General features: G+C 44.6%; 3 protein-coding genes across 3 annotated transcripts in view; 2 read left to right on the top strand and 1 right to left on the bottom strand.

The window, feature by feature from the left end:
• Positions 1 to 5905: 5905 nt before the first annotated feature.
• The window catches only part of slc5a11 (solute carrier family 5 member 11), a gene marked incomplete at its 3' end in the record, with an annotated part of 45610 nt that continues 30344 nt past the window's right edge, over positions 5906 to 21171 (bottom strand). The window contains exons 12-15 of the mRNA XM_080723008.1: positions 9461 to 9629; positions 8240 to 8455; positions 6774 to 6951; positions 5906 to 6144 (exon numbers count right to left, since the gene is read on the bottom strand). Coding sequence (XP_080579134.1) covers positions 5906 to 6144; positions 6774 to 6951; positions 8240 to 8455; positions 9461 to 9629 — 802 coding nt within the window. The remainder of the gene's footprint in view (positions 6145 to 6773; positions 6952 to 8239; positions 8456 to 9460; positions 9630 to 21171) is intronic.
• LOC308284023 (E3 ubiquitin-protein ligase RNF216-like) lies at positions 11635 to 13104 on the top strand (the record flags this gene model as incomplete). The annotated part of the gene is made up of 1 exon (XM_080724546.1): positions 11635 to 13104. The coding sequence occupies one exon, from the start codon at positions 11635 to 11637 to the stop codon at positions 13102 to 13104; it is 1470 nt and encodes a 489-aa protein (XP_080580672.1).
• On the top strand, positions 16863 to 18353 carry LOC308284021 (E3 ubiquitin-protein ligase RNF216-like; the record flags this gene model as incomplete). Its single annotated transcript, XM_080724544.1, has 1 exon — positions 16863 to 18353. The coding sequence occupies one exon, from the start codon at positions 16863 to 16865 to the stop codon at positions 18351 to 18353; it is 1491 nt and encodes a 496-aa protein (XP_080580670.1).

Raw genomic sequence — 21171 nt, 5'->3', positions numbered from 1 at the left:
ATAAGCAAAGCATATAGGCCTATATCAATGTTGTTTTTGACTGCACATTTTGATTTAGTTTCAGTCATAGTCTTTTGAATAATGTCATTTAGGTTTAGTCATAATTTAGTCGCCTGAAAAGTTTTAGCTTAGTCTAATTTTAGTCGACTAAATTAACAGTTGATTTAGTCAACTAAAATGTATTTTGGCAGACCTTGATGGCATCGTAATGACTGATTTTACACTTGGTTGCGTGCTGTTAATAGCAGATCTTCTCCACTATAGTCCCTCCCTAACGTTTTCGTCTAGTTTTTATTTTGTTGACGAAATTTTCAATATATTTAGTCTTAGTTTTAGTCATCACAGCTTGGTTTTTATTTTGTTTTTTGTTTTAGTTTTCGTCAGTGAAAAAAACACAGTCGACAAACATTTTTCGTGTTTTTATTTCGTTTTCATCAGTGAAAAAAACGCAGTCGACCAAAAAGTTTTGTCATAGTTTTAGTCAACAAAATCAACAGTTATATATATTTATATTAAAAGTGCTCATTATGCAGAATGTCTCATGCACCATTTAAAGTTAGCAAAAAAAAAGTTTTGCAAACAGCAGATCTATAAGCTCACAATGCAACTGCAAGCGACGCGTTGTGAGCTTTTAGATCTGCCCCCCCCCCCCCTGGCTGCTATGAGCCACAGGACTGAAGTGGTTAATGAATGTTTTACATTATTAGCCTAATCTAAATCTACCAAAAAGTAAACAAATTTGTCAAATAATAGTCTACGCAGTGGAGTAAAAAGTACAATATTTGCCCCTAGGGGTTAGGGTTAGGGTAATGAGATGTATTGGAGTAGATGTAGGCTAAAAGTAGGCTATAAAGTAAATTGAAATAATTAATGTACTCGTCTTGAGTGGGTTACATGGGGTAAATGTTTACTTGAGTAAAAGTATCAATACTGCAATGTACTAGAAATACTCTACAAGCAAAAGTCTGGAATTCAAAATTGACTTGACAAGTACAAAAGTATTGTTATCAAAATGTACTTAAAGTACCAAAAAGATCAGAAGGATAGGATAGGCTACTCATTATGCAGAAGAAGCCAGGTCCTGTTTCACAAGTTTAAAAATGTATAAAAATGTATAAAAATAGCAGATCTACAAGCTCACAACGCGTCACTTGCAGTTGCATTTTGATAATTGTGAGCTTGTAGATCTATTTTATTATTATTATTATTATACATTTTGAAAACTTTAAATGAGACATTCTGCATAATGAGTATAGGCTACTTTTGGTATTTTAAGAATGTTTTGACTACTTTTTGTACTACTTTCTGTATACAGTCCACTGACTCCGCTCACTTCACACTAGTGAGATTTTCTTTTCGTTTCTTTTTTTTTCCTTTTTTACATTTGACAGTTTTGACTAACTAGGCTAGCCTACTATGCAGATTTAGATCATTAATATAAAGAATATTAAACTTCAACTACTGTGGAATTCTTTGTCAGCTTCCGAAGTGGTTCTCACCAGCTGCACTCACATGTTTTCATGTCAAAATAAATTAGAAGAAATAGGCAAACGTTGTGAAAATAGCTGATCTACAAGCTCACAAGGCATTGTGAGCTTGTAACTCTGTGACCCGCAGGGTGATAGCGGCCTCTAGTGGCAGTGATGTCAATACTAAAGTTAAAAGTGGTGTTTTTGATTGATTGATTGAAGGCTTTATTAGAAGTTTGCATAGGAAAATGTACAGATTCATGACGGTACAGTTCACTGGTACAAGGTCTACTAAAAGGAGATCCATGAAAAGACTAAGCTTATTTCAACAGGAAACCATTAAAGTATCTCATATAACATTGAATGACAGACAAATAGAACACAGTACTATGCAGTAGATATGTAAAGAAAAAAGAAAACAGTAGGTCTATACAATCAGTAAGTACAGTATATACAATATATACAAGGAAGGGGCAGGTAACAGTAAGTCTAAACAATCAGTATGTACAGTATATACAAGGAAGGGGCAGGGAGGGTAGGGTTGGGCTAGGTTTTTTACCAGTTGCGAACGGCTGCTGCCTGTAAGTGGTTTTTCAGGGCATTTTAAAAGGATGCTAGTGATCCACACTCCTTTATGGCCTTCGGTAAGGCATGTGCGACTGTGCGTGTGGTATAGCTACTACTAGAACTGTGTTTGCAACCACATGCTGCAGGTGTAGATAGAAACCCTCAACCATTCATTTTGTGCACGCTACATCCTTTTTTGAGCGGTGCTACTGGAAGGAGCTAAGCTCCAACATGTGGCTTCGACCGGGACGCCAAGCGGGGCCTACATCTGGCCTACATCTGGCCTACATCTGGCTTACATCTGGCCTACATCTGGCTTACATCTGGCCTACATCTTGGCACAACGCCCAGGGTCACATTGGCCAAGCTTCGCAGGACGCTTAATTAATGAAATTAACTGATAAATAGCACCGCTCACTTCACACCAGGTGTTTTTTGGGGGTACTTTTTTACGTCTTTTTCCCCCCAATTTTGTCATTGTGTCAATTAATTCCTCCCCACTGCTGTTGTATCCTACTGACTCATTTTCCAATGAGGAGCCTCCACCGGGAGGACGCAGAGCCTTAATCCTACTCCTCCCGGAGGCTCCCGCGTAACACTCCCTGCTGACAGGAGCTGCCCACACGCACATGTGTATTAGGACATTAACGACTTGTGATTTAATTGCAAGTCGAATCAACTCAGTAAAAAGTTGAGTTGAAGTCGACTTTATTGTTTGATGACGTCATCACATCACACTCAACCCTCCAATTGTTTTGGGGGGTCCCCAGATGATTAACTTAATGTGCAACATTGTTTTCTCACTCAACTGTAAACAAACCAACATAAAGTTTAAGCGTATAGACTATAGAGGGTATCTTCACATTTCTAAAGTGCCAATTTAAGGACTTTTTAATACCTCTAAAATGACAAATTAAACATTGTCCAAATTGTCAAATATAGAGAAAGAAAATGTGAAAATAGCCGATCTACATGCTCACATCGCCTCGCATCCCGAGGCGTTGTGAGCATGTAGATCTGCTATTTTCACAATAGAACCATGTTATACTAAATGTAATGTAGCACTGTAATATTGTATCATTCCGTTCTTGACAATAAGCAATCCTACTTTTTGAATGCTGGATTTATTTTTTCAACTTTGACTTTCGACTTTCTCTGGTGGGAGTCGACTTGTGTAATGAAGTCGACTCAGTCGACTTTTTCGTTAATGCCCTGATGTGTATGCCACACGCACATGCGTAATTAGCCCTTCGCTATGCCCCTCCTAAAGCCGTCCTTGTCCAATGCCAAGTTAGCAACAGGTTACTAACGCAGCTGACTTGGCAAGCTGCCATGGCAGCGCGCATCGCTGTACCGCGAGTCTGGCTGCTAGATAGAGATGGGATTTATGGTTCTCTGAAGTGAACCGGATCTCTGAGATCCGTTCCTTTCAAAGAGCCGTTCAAAAGACTGCCTCATTTTAGTTACTGGTTACTTTGTAGATTTTGATTATGATTGTAAATCACTTCCACCCAAATAGGCCGATACATTTTTGCCATTGGATACATTTCTGGCATTTGAAAATAGGTGATCTACAAGCTCACAATGTGTCACGTTGCAATGCATTGTGAGCTTGTAGATCAGCTATTTGCAAATGATTTTTCTACATTTTACTCATTGGAAAACCTGTGAAACAGGACATTCTGCATAATGAGTACGTTCTAATATTGGTACTTTAAGTACATTTTGAAACCAATACTATTTTACTTTTACTCTAGTACATTAATAACATTCCAAACTTGATTGCAGTATTGATATGTTTACCTAAGTAAAGACATGTAGTACCTTTCCCACCACTGTTCATTAGAAAGGAACGGCTCCCTACTGTGAACCGAATCATATCGTTCATTTCAAAGAGTCGTTCAACAGACTCGATTCGTTCGCGAACGTCCCACCCACTCGCTTCCGTGTCACAAACACTGAAACAAAAACAGAACGGATTGCACTGACCTACACAAACCCACGGGAATAATTTAGGAGCACTTCATGAGAAAATATAACTGGTAAAACTTGTGTACTGTATGTTAATCTGACTTTAGTATAGACTATTGTTTTCTTCCTGGACGTGCGTTTGTTTGTGGCAGGTTAGTCTGCAGCTGGGTGCTATTGCTGCACGCCGCCATGGCAGCTTGCCAAGGCACCCGCCTTAGTAACCTGTCGCTAAACGTGGCATTGGGCAAGCACGGCTTTAGGAGGGGCATAGCGATCGGTCAATTGCGTATACCACACGCACATGCAGTGATATCACCCTCCTCCCTGCTTGGCTTCCCTCTCCCAAACACGGGCCAATAGTGTTCGTATAGGCCAGGGGTGTCCACAGTGCGGCCCGGGGACCAAATGCGGCCAGAGGACACATTTTATACTGCCCACAGCTTCATTCCTAAATTGTATTATAAAAGGCCCGCCAGCACCGGCAAACAAAAATATTTTCATAGGGTATAATTTGTCAGGATGTTCCCTGTCGTCTCATTCTCAAATGAGACGAACGGGCCAAAGAAAGGCTATTTTATTGTATTTTTTTACCTTGCATGAGTTATTTGTGTTTTGTTCAGAGCACACACAAAAGACAATGGTTATTAAATATTAAATAAAATCATTTAAATGCGATGCATTTATGTCAGGAGATATAGTCGGCCCTAGGTAAGCCTGCCTTTGGTGTTTTCATATTTTCTAATGTGGCCCCCTTTGAAAAAGGTTTGGACACCCCAGATATACTGTAGGTGCTCGACAAAGCCGGATGCACTTCTATGGATTCCAACTCACAACCTCCGTGTGGTCCGTGGTGGGCATGCACGTTACCCACTGTGCCACACGAGTGCTGCGGGCCACATCCTTGAATGTTGCATCAACCCACCAGGAGGCCGCCGGGAATCGAACCGGGGTTGATTCCCACAGCGGTCACGCACGCCTCCTCCAGCCACTGATCCACCGCCATCCCCATAGCTAATAGAGACAGAGAGAGTCTATAGGGAATGTTGATTTGTAAAACACTTTATTTACAATGTATATCATTTAATTATTGTTGTTGATCAGTTAAATAAATAATGGAAGTGTTCAAACAGTGCATTTCAATTAAAAACTAAAAACAAACAAAACATTTCTTTTAATCTAAAATCAAAGGCACCACTGTATTAGAAATTCATCCAAAAAATATATGGTCCTCCAGAATATGAAGACCATCTATGTGTGTCTGATTCAAGTCATTAAGGGTAAGAAACCTCATACAGGTCCAAAACTGTTACTTCAAATTCAAAAGTAGCAGATCTACAAGCTCAAAGCGCCTCATTTCACGCCACGTTTTGAGCTTGCAAATCTGCTGCTTTTGATGCTTTTGCATGGTGCTGTAGGCATGATCATGTATTGTAGGCTGTTCATTTACAGAATACCCATAGAGGTATAATACACACACACACACACACACACACACACACACACACACACACACACACACACACACACACACACACACACACACACACACACACACACACACACACACACACAGTATTCAATGGGAAAAAAATAGGCCCTCTTATAGATGAATAGACTGCCGCAAAGCCCCACTGTAAAAGCCCCCCCTAGTGGCTAAGTTATGCAACTAAAACACACAATATAACTACTAATGGTCACTGGTTTAAATGATGGTCACTGGTTTAAATGAAAGAGTACATCTTCATGATGTCACTGATCACATGACCCCACAATCAATCCTCAAGTTCTAGGCAACACAGAAGGGGGGGGGGGGACTTACAACCCTCAGGTAGGCCTATATTAATGACATAGTTTGACATAGTTTTGACATAGTATTTCCCTTTAATGGCTGTGTTCAGCTAAGCCCAGTAAGCGATGATGAAGACGGACACGGAGAGGCTGATGATGAGGTTGGCGTTGACCAGGTGTCTCAGACAAGGCTCCTCCTCCAGGGAGTGGATGGCGCCCCCTGGTGGAGCAGGAGGTGGAGGCGCTCCGTCCTCCTGGCCAGCCCTCCGCTGCTCCATCCCACACAGCCAGTAGATGGCAGCGGTCAGCTTGGATTGGCTCTGGACACTGACCACGGAAGAGGCAGAGTCTATGGAAGGAGGAAGAACGTTTGAAACGTGGAAATGGTTAACAAGCTTCAAGGCATCGAAAAGAACAACTACGCGTCAAAGTAGATTTTTTTTTTTTTTTAGCGGTGAAAGCCGCTTCCAAGGAGTGGCTTTGTCTGTCCCGTACATGTCCCTTGGTCAATTTGGTCAATTTTTTCTGTCCCGTACATGTCCCGTGCATGCAGAATTGAGGATTGGTCAAGCTTCACATGACAATTTGGCCCTCCAGACAAAATCATCCATCCATTCAGAATTCATAAAAATATAGAACTAAAGCACAAAGAAAGTATAGATCTAGAACACAGAATGTATAGATCTAGAACGCAGATTTCATAGCTCTAGAACACATAGAATAAAAATTCACCGCTTCACTTCGAACCGATGTTTGATTTTTTTTTTATGCTTTCATGTCTTTATTGGATAGGACAGTAGACTGACAGGAAATGGGGGGAGAGACGGGGAGTGACATGTGGCAAAGGTCGTCCGTATCGGGAATTGAACCGGCGACATTGCTAACCTTCCAGGAATAGAAAGCAATGTCAGAAAACATATAGGGACACCAGGTTTAAAGTGTCTAACAGTGGGAATAACTGAAAAGTAGAACACCCACCTGTCCTCTGACGGTGTGTTGTTGTTCCATTGTTCCTTCCCTGTTCCGTCTTATCCCTGGTGGTCTGCGAGGGTCTTTCTCCTGACGCCTCCACGTCTTCCTCCTCCACCGTGAAGACCTCCGCCAGCTTCTCCTCCACCACCGGGTCCATCCTGGTGAACCAGGTGAGACGACTGACCTGCGTCAACAAAGCACAAACACAAAATATATTCTTCACCGGTCAACTTTCGAATCAATGTTTTCAATCCTATGATACATTTAAGAAACCTCTGTCAGCTATATGGACTAGTATAGTGTAATAAACATTATCTCATGTTAACCAACTTAGAGTCTAGTTCAGTGCCTCTGGCCAGAAGCTACTAGCGATCTACTGTCCTTAGCTCTTAGGTCAGCCTTGACAGGGAGTTAAACAGTTTAATCCCATGCAAAGAAACACTGAGAGACAGTTCTTCAGTTTCTTATGGAACTCTTTACTTTGTGAAACTGTAAATAAGCACAGAAATACAGAAAATATGAATCATACTGAATAATGAACTGACATACAGTACAACTCCAACAACACTTCTCATCTAAACAGCACACAGGCACAGAGCACAGGCAGGCAAACATCAAAGGGGTCACCATGACAACACAATTGCTTTCAATTAAGCCCTCACTGGGCACAGGCAGCTGATTAGGCCAGGTGTGTACATTCACCAAACAAACTTTTTAAACACCATGAAATGTCCCCTTAAACATGAATTAAACCCCCAAAACAACATGATATAGAGAAATAAAGCATAACTATAGAACAGAGGTACATGAACTTACAGATTGTGCCGGAATCAAGGGCAACATTCAAGAAAACACATAGAGAGCAGTGGCAGCATAACACTCCTTCCCTCTCTGTGTCTGGGTGAGGAATGAGGAATTTCAACACTTGAGGGCTTAAATACCCAACACTAGGGGGCAGTGTTTTTCACTTTCACAGGTTCAGAAATATAACGCTGGGGCCAGAATAAGCGACTTTAAGCAAATGACGGCTACGGCAGATAGCAACGGTAAACGGAAATGATCAGCGCTCGATAGATGAACCTGCCAGCCGTCGCAGCCGTCTGTACTAAGCCTGAAGGTCCCTTTCAACGTAGCGCCTAAAACGTCTGCTGTATAGAGGCGTCGCCATAGGAACCAAAGCGTTCAGTAAAAGGCTGACAGCTGATTGCTTACCAATTTCAACTGCTACGGCGATTACGTCATAGCAGCCGTGTTCCGCCTGGCGTTGCCGTCTTGAAAATCGCAAAGCTTAAACTGCCTACTGTGTGCTGCTCTGGGCGGGGCTTCTCACCAGCACTCACCTGCTCTGGGCAGGGCTTTTTACCAGCAATCACCTGCTCTGGGTAGGGCTTCTCACCACCACTCACCTGCTCGGGTCGGGGCTTCTCACCAGCACTCACCTGCTCGGGGCGGGGCTTCTCATCACCACTCACCTGCTCGGGGCGGGGCTTCTCTGTCGCCAGGCTGATCACCACCACCACGGCCAGGGTGAGGAAGGACAGCAAGGTGGAGAAGTACAGGTAGTGGACGCTGCGCACCACCTCTGGCCTGCTGTCCTGCTGGTAGCACAGCGGGGTGGGGTAGACGAAGTCCAGCACCATGCGCACGCAGCCCACCGGCAGGCCCAGGGCCAGGCCCCAGAAAGCACCCTGCAATGGAGGGAAGGGAACAGTGTTAATGTAGGCCCCAGAAAGCACCCTGCAATGGAGGGAAGGGAACAGTGTTAATGCAGGCCCCAGAAAGCACCCTGCAATGGAGGGAAGGGAACAGTGTTAATGGAGGCCCCAGAAAGCACCCTGCAATGGAGGGAAGGGAACAGTGTTAATGCAGGCCCCAGAAAGCACCCTGCAATGGAGGGAAGGGAACAGTGTTAATGCAGGCCCCAGAAAGCACCCTGCAATGGAGGGAAGGGAACAGTGTTAATGGAGGCCCCAGAAAGCACCCTGCAATGGAGCAGGGAACAGTGTTAATGGAGGCCCCAGAAAGCACCTTGCAATGGAGGGAAGGGAACAGTGTTAATGGAGGCCCCAGAAAGCACCCTGCAATGGAGATCTAAAATGTTCCACAGACATGACCAGGTCTTGCCACGGACATACTGTATTTGTCCGTGTACGGTAGGGCATTCACGAATAGTGATTTTTAGTATTCGAATTATTCGACCTCAAAGTATTCGAATAGTCGAATATTCGACAGGACTGGCCAAACTGGCCAAACTGTCAAATATTAAGTAAGCAAGAGGCGGACATTGTGAAAATAGCCGATCTCAATGCTCACAACGCCTCTCAATGTAGATCTGCTATTTTCACAATATTTATCTGCGGAACTGAGTCACATTAAATGTAATACCTACAATTCCAAGTGCTTGTCAGGGTTGTTATGGCTTCCTATCTAGCCAAGCTTTATAAACCATGAAGAAATATATATATATATATTTTTAAAGACAAAACAATAATTAAAAAAAGAAATAAGCGAATATTCGACTTCGGTGAACAATGTCGAATAGTGACTTTGATATTCGAATATTCACATATTCTAATATTTGGTGAATGCCCTAGTGTACGGACATATTGATGACCCCTGTTCGAGGCACATGTTGACATGTGGTCACAATATGCCTTTTGGGGAGTGTTGAAGTAGTTAAAAGAACAGCTTGCCTTCTCATTGGTCCTCTTCCAGAAGCATCCCATCAGGAACACGATGGAGACGGGGGGCTGCAGGTAGGTGCTGATGGACTGGATGTAGATGAACAGCTGGCCCCCCTGGCTGGCCTGGACCACCGGGATCCACGCCACGGACACCACCACCAGCACCAGCACAAACACCCTGCAGCACAGTGGGACTGAGTTACTATAGGGCCCAAGGTGGAGGACTGAGTTACTATAGGGCCCAAGGTGGAGGACTGAGTTACTATAGGGCCCAGGGTGGAGGACTGAGTTACTATAGGGCCCAAGGTGGAGGACTGAGTTACTATAGGGCCCAGGGTGGAGGGGCCTTAATTATTTTATACTTTAGCTATTGAAAAAAATTGCAGATATACAAGCTCACAGCGCGGCACTCTGTGCCACGCTGCGAGCTTGTAGATCTGCTATTTTTTGAAACGTCGTGAGAATGTGTGCAAATCTTTGAATAGGCCTATATGTATTTTTTTTAAGCGAACATTTGTAACTCAAATTTTGCTTCTGGGGGATCCCAGGAACTAAATATTTTGAGATGGGGTTCCGTGGCCAAATACATTTAATTCATGTTGGGGGTCCTTTGAGCACCACTGACACATAGAAACATAGGTTTTTCAAAAAACCTTAGAAGGATTTGAAATATTCAAAGACTCGCACAAATGTTCAAGATTTTTCAAAAATAGCAGCTCTACAAGCCCGCCAGCCTGTGAGCCTGTATATCTGCTATTTTACAACAGTTAAAGCACAAAATAATATGTACATTCCCTGTCTAAATGGGTTAAACCCATGAACCCATGAACATTCATGGGGGGCCCGCAGTGAATCCTTGTAGCCAGGGCCCAGAATTTGGTGCAACACCCCACACATTGATTGCATGCTTTGGATACTGAATACTGTGAATTGCAGTGGTTTTGAAGGAGAGTAAGCCAACCAGTCAAAACACTGATGCTGGCCTTCAAAGCAGTTAAAGGTATGGCACCTCAATACCTCCAAAGCCTGATCAGTCCCTACAACCCCACCCGTTCACTCAGATCAGCTAACACCGAACCCTAGCTAAAAACCCCAGGACAAAAATTCACTCTGCCTAGACAATTCACCCTCCTGGCCCCCAAACTGTGGAATAAACTCCATGTCACACTTAAAACTATACAGACTCACTCCCTAGCTTCCGCCGTGGCCTGAAGACTCACCTCTTCAGACTCCACCTACTGTAGGCCCATAGCACTTACCGTAACACTCGCCTACCCTTGATGACCATACATGAAAGCTAGATAGCATTTTTAGGTTTTACAAAAGTTTCTAGACTTAAGCCCTTTGCACACAGGACAGTTGCGTTTTTTTTCGTTTGCGGCATGAATACAACGCATTGGATTTGGTGTGCAAGGCTGTGCGGAATCGGCGCTGCGGATCCAAAAAGGAGTCATAAAAGGAGTGATGAGTTTTTTTACCGCATGCGACAAGATGCACGAATCGAACTGGTTTCGATTCGAGAAAAAAACGCACAGCGGCAGCCACTCGTCGCACGGCTAATTCGGAGCCGGTGTGCATGAGGTCATAGAGAATCATTGTTTTCTTTTCAAAAAATTATATTGTCCGTTTTATCCGTGCGGTTAAACGCGCCTGTGTGCAAAGGGCTTAACTCTATATAATGGTGACGTCACAGAGAATGCTGCTTCCTGATTGGCTATGTTGACCGTAATCATTTTTCTGCTTCCTGCAACCACACTAATAATGAGCTGCATTCCTAGGCAGGAAAGGGTCAATGTGTTGTGCAACTTGTGCACATGTGCACACTGCTCCAGCAGGCCAAGGAAGTCCCTCCCCGCATCAGAGTGCCACACGTCTGATCCAATCAGACTCAGAGTATGTTAATCTTACCTGAATATGGAGTTCCACACTGACATCATCCCTGTCTTGCATCATTATCCACCACTTTTTTTTGTGTTGGACAATGTTCTTGGCTGAATATAACTTCACTGCAAGAAAGTGTGTCAGTCAGACTGACTGAGGAGTACTTGCAGTGCTGGGATAGTTGCTTTGAGAAAATACTTTGTGAAAATACTAAAATATATTCATCCTCCTGTGCCGTACGTACCCTCTGCGTCTCCAGCATCAATCCTGCTACTACAGACCGAACTCTCTGAGGAAGACTCATGTGGGCTCCAGCAGCAACCTCGGTTCCGGTGCCGAACCAAGAGTGGGCCAACCCTACGGGGGTTTTCTACAGTGGACTTGGCCAGTCAATTAATAACCTGTGGAATTTAGCGTTTTCCAGGAGAGAGGATGCAGCGGCCACAGCAGTTCCCACCAGCATCCTGCTAGCATCCGGAGGGATTCAGACTTGGGGGACTGAGGACCTGTTTGACTACAGCAAGCTGGAGACGGTGGGAGGAGAGGCCCTGGAGCAGGCTGTCCGCCTGCTGATGTTTGACTTCCCCATGCTCTGGTGTCAAGACATCAAATGGGCTCTCAACGCTCTCAAGGGACACTATGCACTCACACGCAAGACCTTATCTGAAGCGCTGAAGAAATCAGGCAACCTTTCAGGAAAGAGGCGACAGAGTAGCACGTCCTCCGGACACTGCTTCATAGATTTCCAGTTTGAGCACGGTTCAGTGAAAATCAACAAGAGAATGCGGTTTCTTAAAAGCGACCGTAGAAGAAACCGTTTAGAGACCGATGAAACCCTGGAAGCCTCCCTTCAGAGGGAGCTCAAGCAGTTCAAGCAGTGGGCAGAGCATGAGGACTTCCTGCTGGCACAGCAGGTCAATGAGGATGAATATAAAGAGGACAGCCAGCTGATAGAGTGTTGCTGCTGCTATGGAGAGTTTGTGTTTGAGAAGATGACCCAGTGTTCGGACGGTCACCTCTTCTGTAAAGAGTGCCTGGTTAAATACGCTCAGGAGGCAGTCTTTGGCTCTGGACGGTCAGAGCTGAGCTGCATGGAGGGTGGGTGTACCTGCTCATACCCAGTGCGTGAACTGGAGAAAGTCCTGCCAGAGAAAATCCTGTGTAAATACTATGAGAGACAAGCAGAGGAAGCGGTCGCTGCCGCCTGCGGTGACGAACTAGTGCGGTGTCCATCCTGCAACTTCCCAGCCTTGTTGGAGAAAGACATATTGCAGTTCAGCTGTCCCAACCCCCAATGCTGCAAGGAGAGCTGTAGGAAGTGTCACATCCGATGGGAGCAGCACGTTGGAAAGACATGTGAGCAGGTGGTGGAGATGGACAAGACCAGGGTGCGGTTTGAGGAGCGCATGACGGCGGCGCGCGTGAGGAAGTGTGTGAAGTGCGGTACGGGCCTGGTCAAGATTGAGGGCTGCAACCGCATAACGTGCCGCTGTGGCGCCAGCATGTGCTACCTGTGCAGAGAGCCCATCGGCGGCTACGAGCACTTCTGCCAGCACGTGCACTCGCCAGGCAAGCTCTGCGGTCAATGTCACAAGTGCTCAGTCCACACCAACTCCGCGCAGGACGACGAGCGAATCATCCAGGAGATCCAGAAGGAGGGCGAGGCGGAGCTGAACAGGAACAGTCCATATCGTTCCGGGGAGCGGCTCGGTCCTCCTCCTACGCAGCAAGGTTATCATCCGTTTAGAACCACGGAGCAAGGTTGGTGGTAAAATCGCGCTCTTTCGAACGACCATCATTTCGACCGGAGGGTTAGCGACTCACTCCACGGAGGTTAGGGTTAGAGTCGAAAAGATCACATGTAGTTACAGCGACATGCTCCCATCGTTGGTATTACTGAAACTCCTCTATTGGTCTGCCCACGTGTCATTTATTGGTCTGCCCACGTGTCATTTATCATCCAGTCCCTGTAGACTGTACACAAATCACACCATCTAAACATGGACATGATGGACCTTGCCACGCAGTACAGACCCCCACACCGACACGTTTCTCCAAAAACGTCTTTTTATGTAAGGCCTGGAGGCGGTAAGGCAGAGGTTATGCCCCCCCCCCTCCCCCTCTCCCTCTCCACCACACACACAAGAAATTGGATCATGTGGAGCTATAACAGGCTGCTTCACCTTTTGGCCGATAACTTTGAATCTTGGGATTGTAGATCCATGGTCCTACAAAAAAATAAAGCAGTGCTCATGGAGGGATCTAAGCTCCAACATCTGGCTTTGTCCGGGCTCTGAAGCGTGGCCTACATCTGGCCTACATCTTGGCACAAAGAGCACGTTTGTTGTACGCCCAGGGTCACATTGGCCAAGCTTTGCGTGACGCTTGATGAAATTAACTTGATATAAATAGCACCGTTCACTTCACACTAGATGTGATTTTCATTTTGGATTCCAAGCTGACAAATAATTAACACATAGCATCCCATTTACCCCAAATGTGGTCGCCTGCATCAACTGTAGACTTGGTTGAATAAAACCAAAAACTAAAAAAAAAAAAAAAAAAATCTGATGACTAAAATATGACAGAACTTAATGGAATTTCTATTCAAAAGTCTATGACTAAAAAAAATTAAAATAAAAAGAATTGTTGTCAAAATGAATACTAACAAGATTGTTTTCTCGACCATGACAAGTCATTCTGAATTTCAATCAGCACACAAGCTGAAGTTATTTTATCAGGAAAGCTGGTGTGTTTAATGGATACCTAATAAACCTTATATGACTTAATACAAATATAATTTCCCTCTATAGCATTTAAAAAAAATAGTATAGTAATAGTAATAGTATGATAAGTGATTTTTAATTTCAAATTCTTTAGGCTGTGACCCCCAAAATAAACACATTTGAACTGGGGACCACCACCCCGACAAGCACTTGGAATTGTAGGTATAAAATTTTATGTGACTCGGTTCCACAGATAAAATAGCAGATCTACATGCTCACAACGCCTCGCGACGCGAGGCGCTGTGAGCATGTAGGATCAGCTATTTTCACAATGTTCGCTCTCTTGCTTACATAATATTTGACAGTTTGGTATTAAAACGGCCTTGAAAGTCCTTAAATTATCACTTTATAAATGTGCATATACCCTGTATACACTTATACTTTGCGTTGGTTTGTTTACCATTGAGTGAGAAAAAAATATGACATTGACACAAATATGACACATTTGAGAAACACTGCAATAGAGTGTTTGCTCCATATTAGGACTTCAGCCTGATCGCCTGTGAGGAGAAAAAAGCAGTTTCAGTTGCTCCACCAAAACTGTTGGGTGACAGGTTTTCCTCCAATCAGGATAGAGTGGGCCCGCGCCTTACGCGCACCAGGCCCACCCCCACTTGATCATGATTGGAGGAAGGCCCCCCGCCGGTCAACTACTTTACATGAAAACTGAAACTGAAACTTAAGTGAAATCACTTACACCTTTAAATATTGCATTTATTTAAAAAAAAAAAAAAAAACGGTTAAGGACAAGGACAGCACAAGGTAATACATCATATCGTCGTTGTCGGATGGAAACCTTCTACGTCCAAAACCGTTTGTTTTGTATTTATCATTTTAAAAAACAATCTAAACTAGTCAAAATAGCCGATCGGTGCGAGGCGTTGTGTGCTTGTAGATCTGCTATTTTCACTATAGCTTTGTGCGACAGTCTTATATGATGAAGCAGGGCTTTACTTTACGAAAAAAATAAAAAACATACAAATTTGAAACTTGGAGATACGAGGTTTCTGCCCAACAGTGACGAAATAGTCATCGTAATATGTAGGTAAACCAAGACCCATCAGTATAACAGTGGAACCAGAAAGATGCAATTAGAAATTGCAAGTGTGGTTGCTGTGACGCGGGTCACACTTGCAAATATCTCTGTATCTGTCAGTCAGGAGTAATATCCAAAAATGTGTCTTACATAAGTCGGCCTCCAGGTGTGTAGTAGAAATATTTATAGAGTAACAAATGTGTGTATATACTTGTTTTCCTTCCATTCAATCTCATTGAATGAACGGTCAACCAGCCTTCAAAGTGCACATGCTAATTCAACTCAACTGTCAATCTAACAGCTGAGCTGTCACCCCCAAGCTTACTTCTTGGTCTGTCAGCAAATCCTTATTGATGTAACTGTTTCTATGTTGCTGTGTTTAGAACATATCCTTATAAGACCATGTTAACATGTTAGAATAGCATCTTGGACTATAAGAGCTGTATGGTAATGGTACTAGGGAGTCTTCTGCCCCACGGGGCCCAAGCTCTGGCCATGGAGGTCAGAGCTCTGTCTTTTGTGAATGCTGATACTCTGTTCAACTTTTTGCCTCTTTGATGAATAAACCTTTGTCAATTCTTCAAATCCTTCATCCTTGTGGAACATTAATATTTTCTATTACAGGTGGCGCTATAAAAGGCTGATGTGAAAAATGCAACAATGAAAACATACTCTCCCCCTGCCTTCGGCTGGTGGAGACAATAAACACATATAAATTAAACTGTAACAACATGTACTTAAATTACCAAAACTCATAATGCAGAATGTCCCATTTCACAAGTTTTAAAATGTATAAAAATCATTGAAAATAGCAGGTCTACATGCTCACTTTGTGAGCTTTTAAATCGTCTATTTGCAAATGCATGAAGGAAAATTAAAACATTTGCCTTTGAGATGTAGTAGAAGTACTTCAAATTAGAAAATCACACCCAATGTGAAGTGAGCGGTGGTTGTGCTTGCATAACGTCTTCAGACTAGGATTTGAGTCTAGGATGTATTGTACAGGCTATGCTACACACACACGTTTTGCTATGGCAAAACGCTGAGGAAAAAGGCTACAGACATACGACATATGACATCACTAGACAAACATGATGCTACGTACACACATTTTGCTATGGCAAAACACTGAGGAAAAAGGCTACAGACACACACACAGCCACTCTATGGAGCGGTTTACCACTGCTCAAAAAAAAAAGTTAAGCACTGGAGTACTTGTACTTATAGTTACTTTACACCACTGCTGATCAGCACCTAACTTTCCTGCATTTATGGGTTTCACACTTTTAAATATTTAGCTTTCATCTTCATTCTACAACGGTGTTCAGATGGACTGAGGTTGACGCATTGCCCACATTTGGAGTCATCATTACATCATAGATACGTCACAAACGACTGACGTCACTGCGGCATCGGATCACCACACATCTGATCCAATCGGATGGGCGTATGTTAGTTTTGATAGGCTGTATGCTAGTTTTGATGGGCTGTTAGTTTAGGCCCAAAACGTATTTCCACATGCACTGACGTCATCAGTATGACCTCAGTCATGCATGAAAATAGAGTTCCACCCTGCGTATATTTATGAATGTATGGCCTCATGCATTTTGCAGTTTTGTGTCAGAAGAAATTCTTAGCCAGGTTTTGATTCATTCTGTCTTCAGCACCAATCGTGGTCCCGAACCCATCCCCAGCACACATTCCCGACATGGTAAAGAGGGCAAAGAGAAAGTATGACGCTTCTATTATGGCTGAGGTGATGGACCTGTTCCCCGATGTCCAGGAAGACTACGTAGCGGAACTGGTCCAACAACACAAAGACTTGAATGTTGTGTGTAATTTACTGTTGGAGAACCCAGCGTGTCCCAGGAGAGAGGCTGCAGCGGCCACAGCGGTTCCCACCAGCATCCTGCAAGAGTCTGGAGGGACTCAGACTCAGGAGACTGAGGACCTGTTTGACTACAGCAAGCTGGAGACAGTGAAAGGAAAAGCCATGAAGCAGGCTGTCCACCTACTGATGGCTGACTTCAGAATGCTCAGCTGTCTGGACATCAAATGGGCTCTCAGTGCTTTCAAGGGACACTATGCACTCACTCGCAAGGCCTTGTCTGAAGCTCTGAAGAAGTGGCAGGAGTCAGGAGACCCTTCAGGAAAGAGGCGAAAGAGTAGAACGACCTCTCAAAGTCGCTTCATAGATTTCCAGTTTGTGAATTTCAACAGGAGAATGTTCCTCCTTGAAAATGAACGGCACAGTGTCAAGGCTGATGCAACCCTGGAAGTCTCCGTTCAGAGGGAGCTCAAGCAGTGGGCAGAGCATGAGGGCTTCCTGCTGGCACTGCAGGTCAATGAGGACCAATATAAAAAGGAGGGCCAGCTGATAGAGTGTGGCTGCTGCTATGGAGAGTTTGTGTTTGAGAAGATGACCCAGTGTTCTGATGGTCACCTCTTCTGTAAAGAGTGCCTGGTCAAATACGCACAGGAGGCAGTCTTTGGCTCTGGACAGTCAGAGCTGAGCTGCATGGAGGGTGGGTGTACCTGCTCATACCCAGTGAGAGAACTGGAGAAAGTCCTGCCAGAGAAAATCCTGTGTAAATACAACGAGAGACAAGCAGAGGAGGCGGTCGCTGCCGCCTGCGGTGATGAACTAGTGCGGTGTCCATCCTGCAACTTCCCAGCCTTGTTGGACAAAGACATGTCTCTGTTCAGCTGTCCCAACCCCCGATGCCGCAAGGAGAGCTGTAGGAAGTGTCACGTCCAATGGAAGCTGCATGTGGGTAAGACGTGCAAGCAGGTCACAGAGACAGATAACATCAGGACTAGGGTGCTTTTTGAGGAGCGCATGACGGCAGTGTGGGTGAGGAAGTGTGTGAAGTGCCGTGCAGGTCTGGTCAAGACTGAGGGCTGCAACCACATGACGTGCCGCTGTGGCAGCCACATGTGCTACGTGTGCAGAAAGCAGATCGACAACAGCCACTACACCCACTTCTGCAACTGCAATGGTCGGGTCGTAGGCTGTGTCTGCAGTCACTGTGGCAAGTGCTCACGGTCGGGCAGCTCCAAGAGAAATGATAAACAAATCATTAAGGCGATCCAAAAGGAGGCCGAGGCAGAGCTGAGCAAGAAGAGTCCTCATCATTCACGGAAGCGGGTCAGTCCACCTCTGGACCTGCAGGCCAAAAAGGTGGCCCGCCGAGCCTGAGGTGGCCCACTTTATGGAGGCTGTATGTACTGTATACCTGTAGTTTTGGTTGTTGTTGTTGTTTATATGGCTCTGTAGGAGGTGAGCCATCTAGAAGAGGGTCTCAAGAATCAAGAATTAAGAATAAACGTCATTTGTGTGCAAGCTTTTTTTTTCTGCAGAAAGATAGAAGAAAAGGGAAGGGGACGGAGAGAGAGAGGGAGAGTGTTACTCTTTCACCCTCCCCATTAGAGTCAATGGAAACCACACTTGGAATTTCCAATTGCATCTTTCTAGTTATTTTTACGTAGCAAAATCAAACAGTAAAAAAGCCTGTCAACCAGAGCAGTGTAAGCAGAGTGGCGACACGCTTTGATCTCGCCGCAAACCGTAAATGGCCTAAAATCATGCAAAGCTGTACACAGAGTCATGTCATCACCATGGAATACATTTGCCTCGCACATCCCCCTATACACCCAGGAACCAATGCACTTACAGGCCTATTTGTGTATACATGTGACCTGACGGTCGCTTATCTCCCACTTCCAGTCTTGGTTGTATAATGAGATTAGAAGGGTTGCTCTTCTTTCGTGTATCATCGTCCTTGATGATTGATTGGCGGCATTTTATTTCAAGGTTTCTTACACTGCATTGATTGCGACCGTCAGGTCACAGTTACTATCAAAACCTCCACTGGCTGTCCGTCAGTCTCTCCGTCTGTCCGTCACGTCACATTACACTTTTGGCCCTACTCTTATCTCCGGCACCGTTGCCCCTACTATCCATGCCAAACTTTGCACAGCACACACTCCTTGGCTGGCAAATCACAAACCGTCCACAGCCCCTGATTTCTCACATGCCCCTGTTCCAGTGCCACCCTGAGGCTGCTTTTTGCTGACAACACTAATGGACACTGCTCCTACAGATCTTGCCTAAAAATCACACAAAGTGGTACATACCGGTACTATCTCGCAACTCATGTCAGCAACATGCATCTGTGGATTCTGTACCATTTTCCATATTCCCTCCTGATAGGCAACGAATGCCTTCTAAAGTTTACTGGATTGCTCCTGTAAAAGAAGAACCTGACGGTCACTTATCTCCCGATTAGGGAGTCTTACTGGTCCTTTGAGTTTTTTCTGTCTGTTGCGTGTCCACCGGACACAGACGGACACAACAGACAAAAAAGAGTATGCCCGTACTAATCCCCTAAACACTAAACTGATTTGTGCACACTGCCAGCAAGCCAAGGAAGTGTCCCTCTCCGCCTCAGAGTATGTTGGATCCAATCTGAATAAGGTTAGTCTTGCTCAAATATTTCACATATATAGACGTCATCAATATGACCTTAGCTTGCCCAAATATTAAGTTCCACCCTACCTGTTTTTATGAAGGTGCAGTTTCACTTTCTTCAGAATCCGTGGTGCAGACACTCCCAGTCAAACATTAGACCACAACAAGGTGCTCAGTCAAATATTCATTGTTTTTAAGTACGGAAGTTCCTGCTTTAAACAAACATACACAGTGAGAAGGCTCTCACTTAGGGTGTGTTCGGAAATGTGCACTAAACGCACTGGTGTGCCATGTTGTCGTTCGTTTATTCGGTGCACTTGGTGCATTGTCGTTCGGAAGTCCAGTGTGCGGCGCACCAGTGTGCTGAGTGCACGCACTGAACAACCCTACTCAGAAGATGGGGTTTGACGGTGTGGTGCGTCAGTGCGGTGTTTTGATTGGTTGGTATTCATGGCCATGCCATCTCAGCTGTGAACAATGGAGGAAATTACCGCAAAATGCGGCTCCAGCATTTGCAACTTCATTGGTCGTTTGGGCTTGATAGTTTCACACCCACACGCATCAACGTGTAAACTAACAGCAGGTACACCAATGTTATGAATTACATCTCCTTTCAATATCAACATTACGTTAGCAACTGCTGCTTTTCAGAAAGTTTACCTTCAGAGTTCAGACTGAAAAGACGCACAGCTGCCTCTTAACTCTTTGCGTGCCAGCGCCCTCTAGGGGCCAAAGAATGCCAGCGCATCTCTCATAGGCGAGCGCTTTAGCTTCCAGGACTTCAGCTTCCAGGACCTGACGTGCTCACGTTGATGCACGGCCTGGAAATGTCCCGGATGAAGATGCTAACAGAATGGCTATTCCCATTTTGTCATCTAAAAGATCATTTTTGGGCGATTTCGCCGTAAATAAACCTCGCGCCGCTTTCCTAAAACACAAAAAAGAGATATAAGCCTTTAAAGATGCGGTCATTCATTGGATTAGGCGGAGATTGGCGATTGCGTTCGCAAATTACGGCCGGCCGTGACGTTGTTAGCTTTCGGCTAGTAGCTACAAAAATCAAGCCAGGCTTCAGAAGGCCTCTTATCATTTTATTCATTTAATTAAATAAAGCCGAACTACTTCGGGATCGGCACACTCGTGTACTCATCGGAAGCGGCGCCGAACATCGGGTGAACATTGGGGAGCTCAAAAATGTATTTTAAACCATTTTTAATGGAATATATCGTCGGACAGAGTAGAACGGCTAGCTGGCTAGCGGCTAGCGAGCCAGGACCACCCACGACTCTACAAGCAGCTCGGGGTAAGTGAATTAATAAAAAAAAGATTGTATTGGGTTGAAATAAAGCCGAACTAGTTCGGGATCGGCACCAGATGAGTTAACTGGTCGTTCGTAAATAAGCCACATTGAACGCACTCTACAACGTCACGCCCACTGCACTCACTACACTTAGCACACAACCGGTGCGGGTTTACGAACGCACCCTTACTCTCACGTCATACAGGCAGTTGACAGGTTGCCATAGTTACGCATTGAATGTTGAAT

The sequence above is a fragment of the Nannobrachium achirus genome (assembly GCF_963921795.1).
Source record: "Nannobrachium achirus genome assembly, chromosome: 4".
NCBI lineage: Eukaryota > Metazoa > Chordata > Actinopteri > Myctophiformes > Myctophidae > Nannobrachium > Nannobrachium achirus.
Note: the sequence above shows the minus strand (reverse complement) of the source record. Positions and strands in the feature narration are given on the sequence as shown.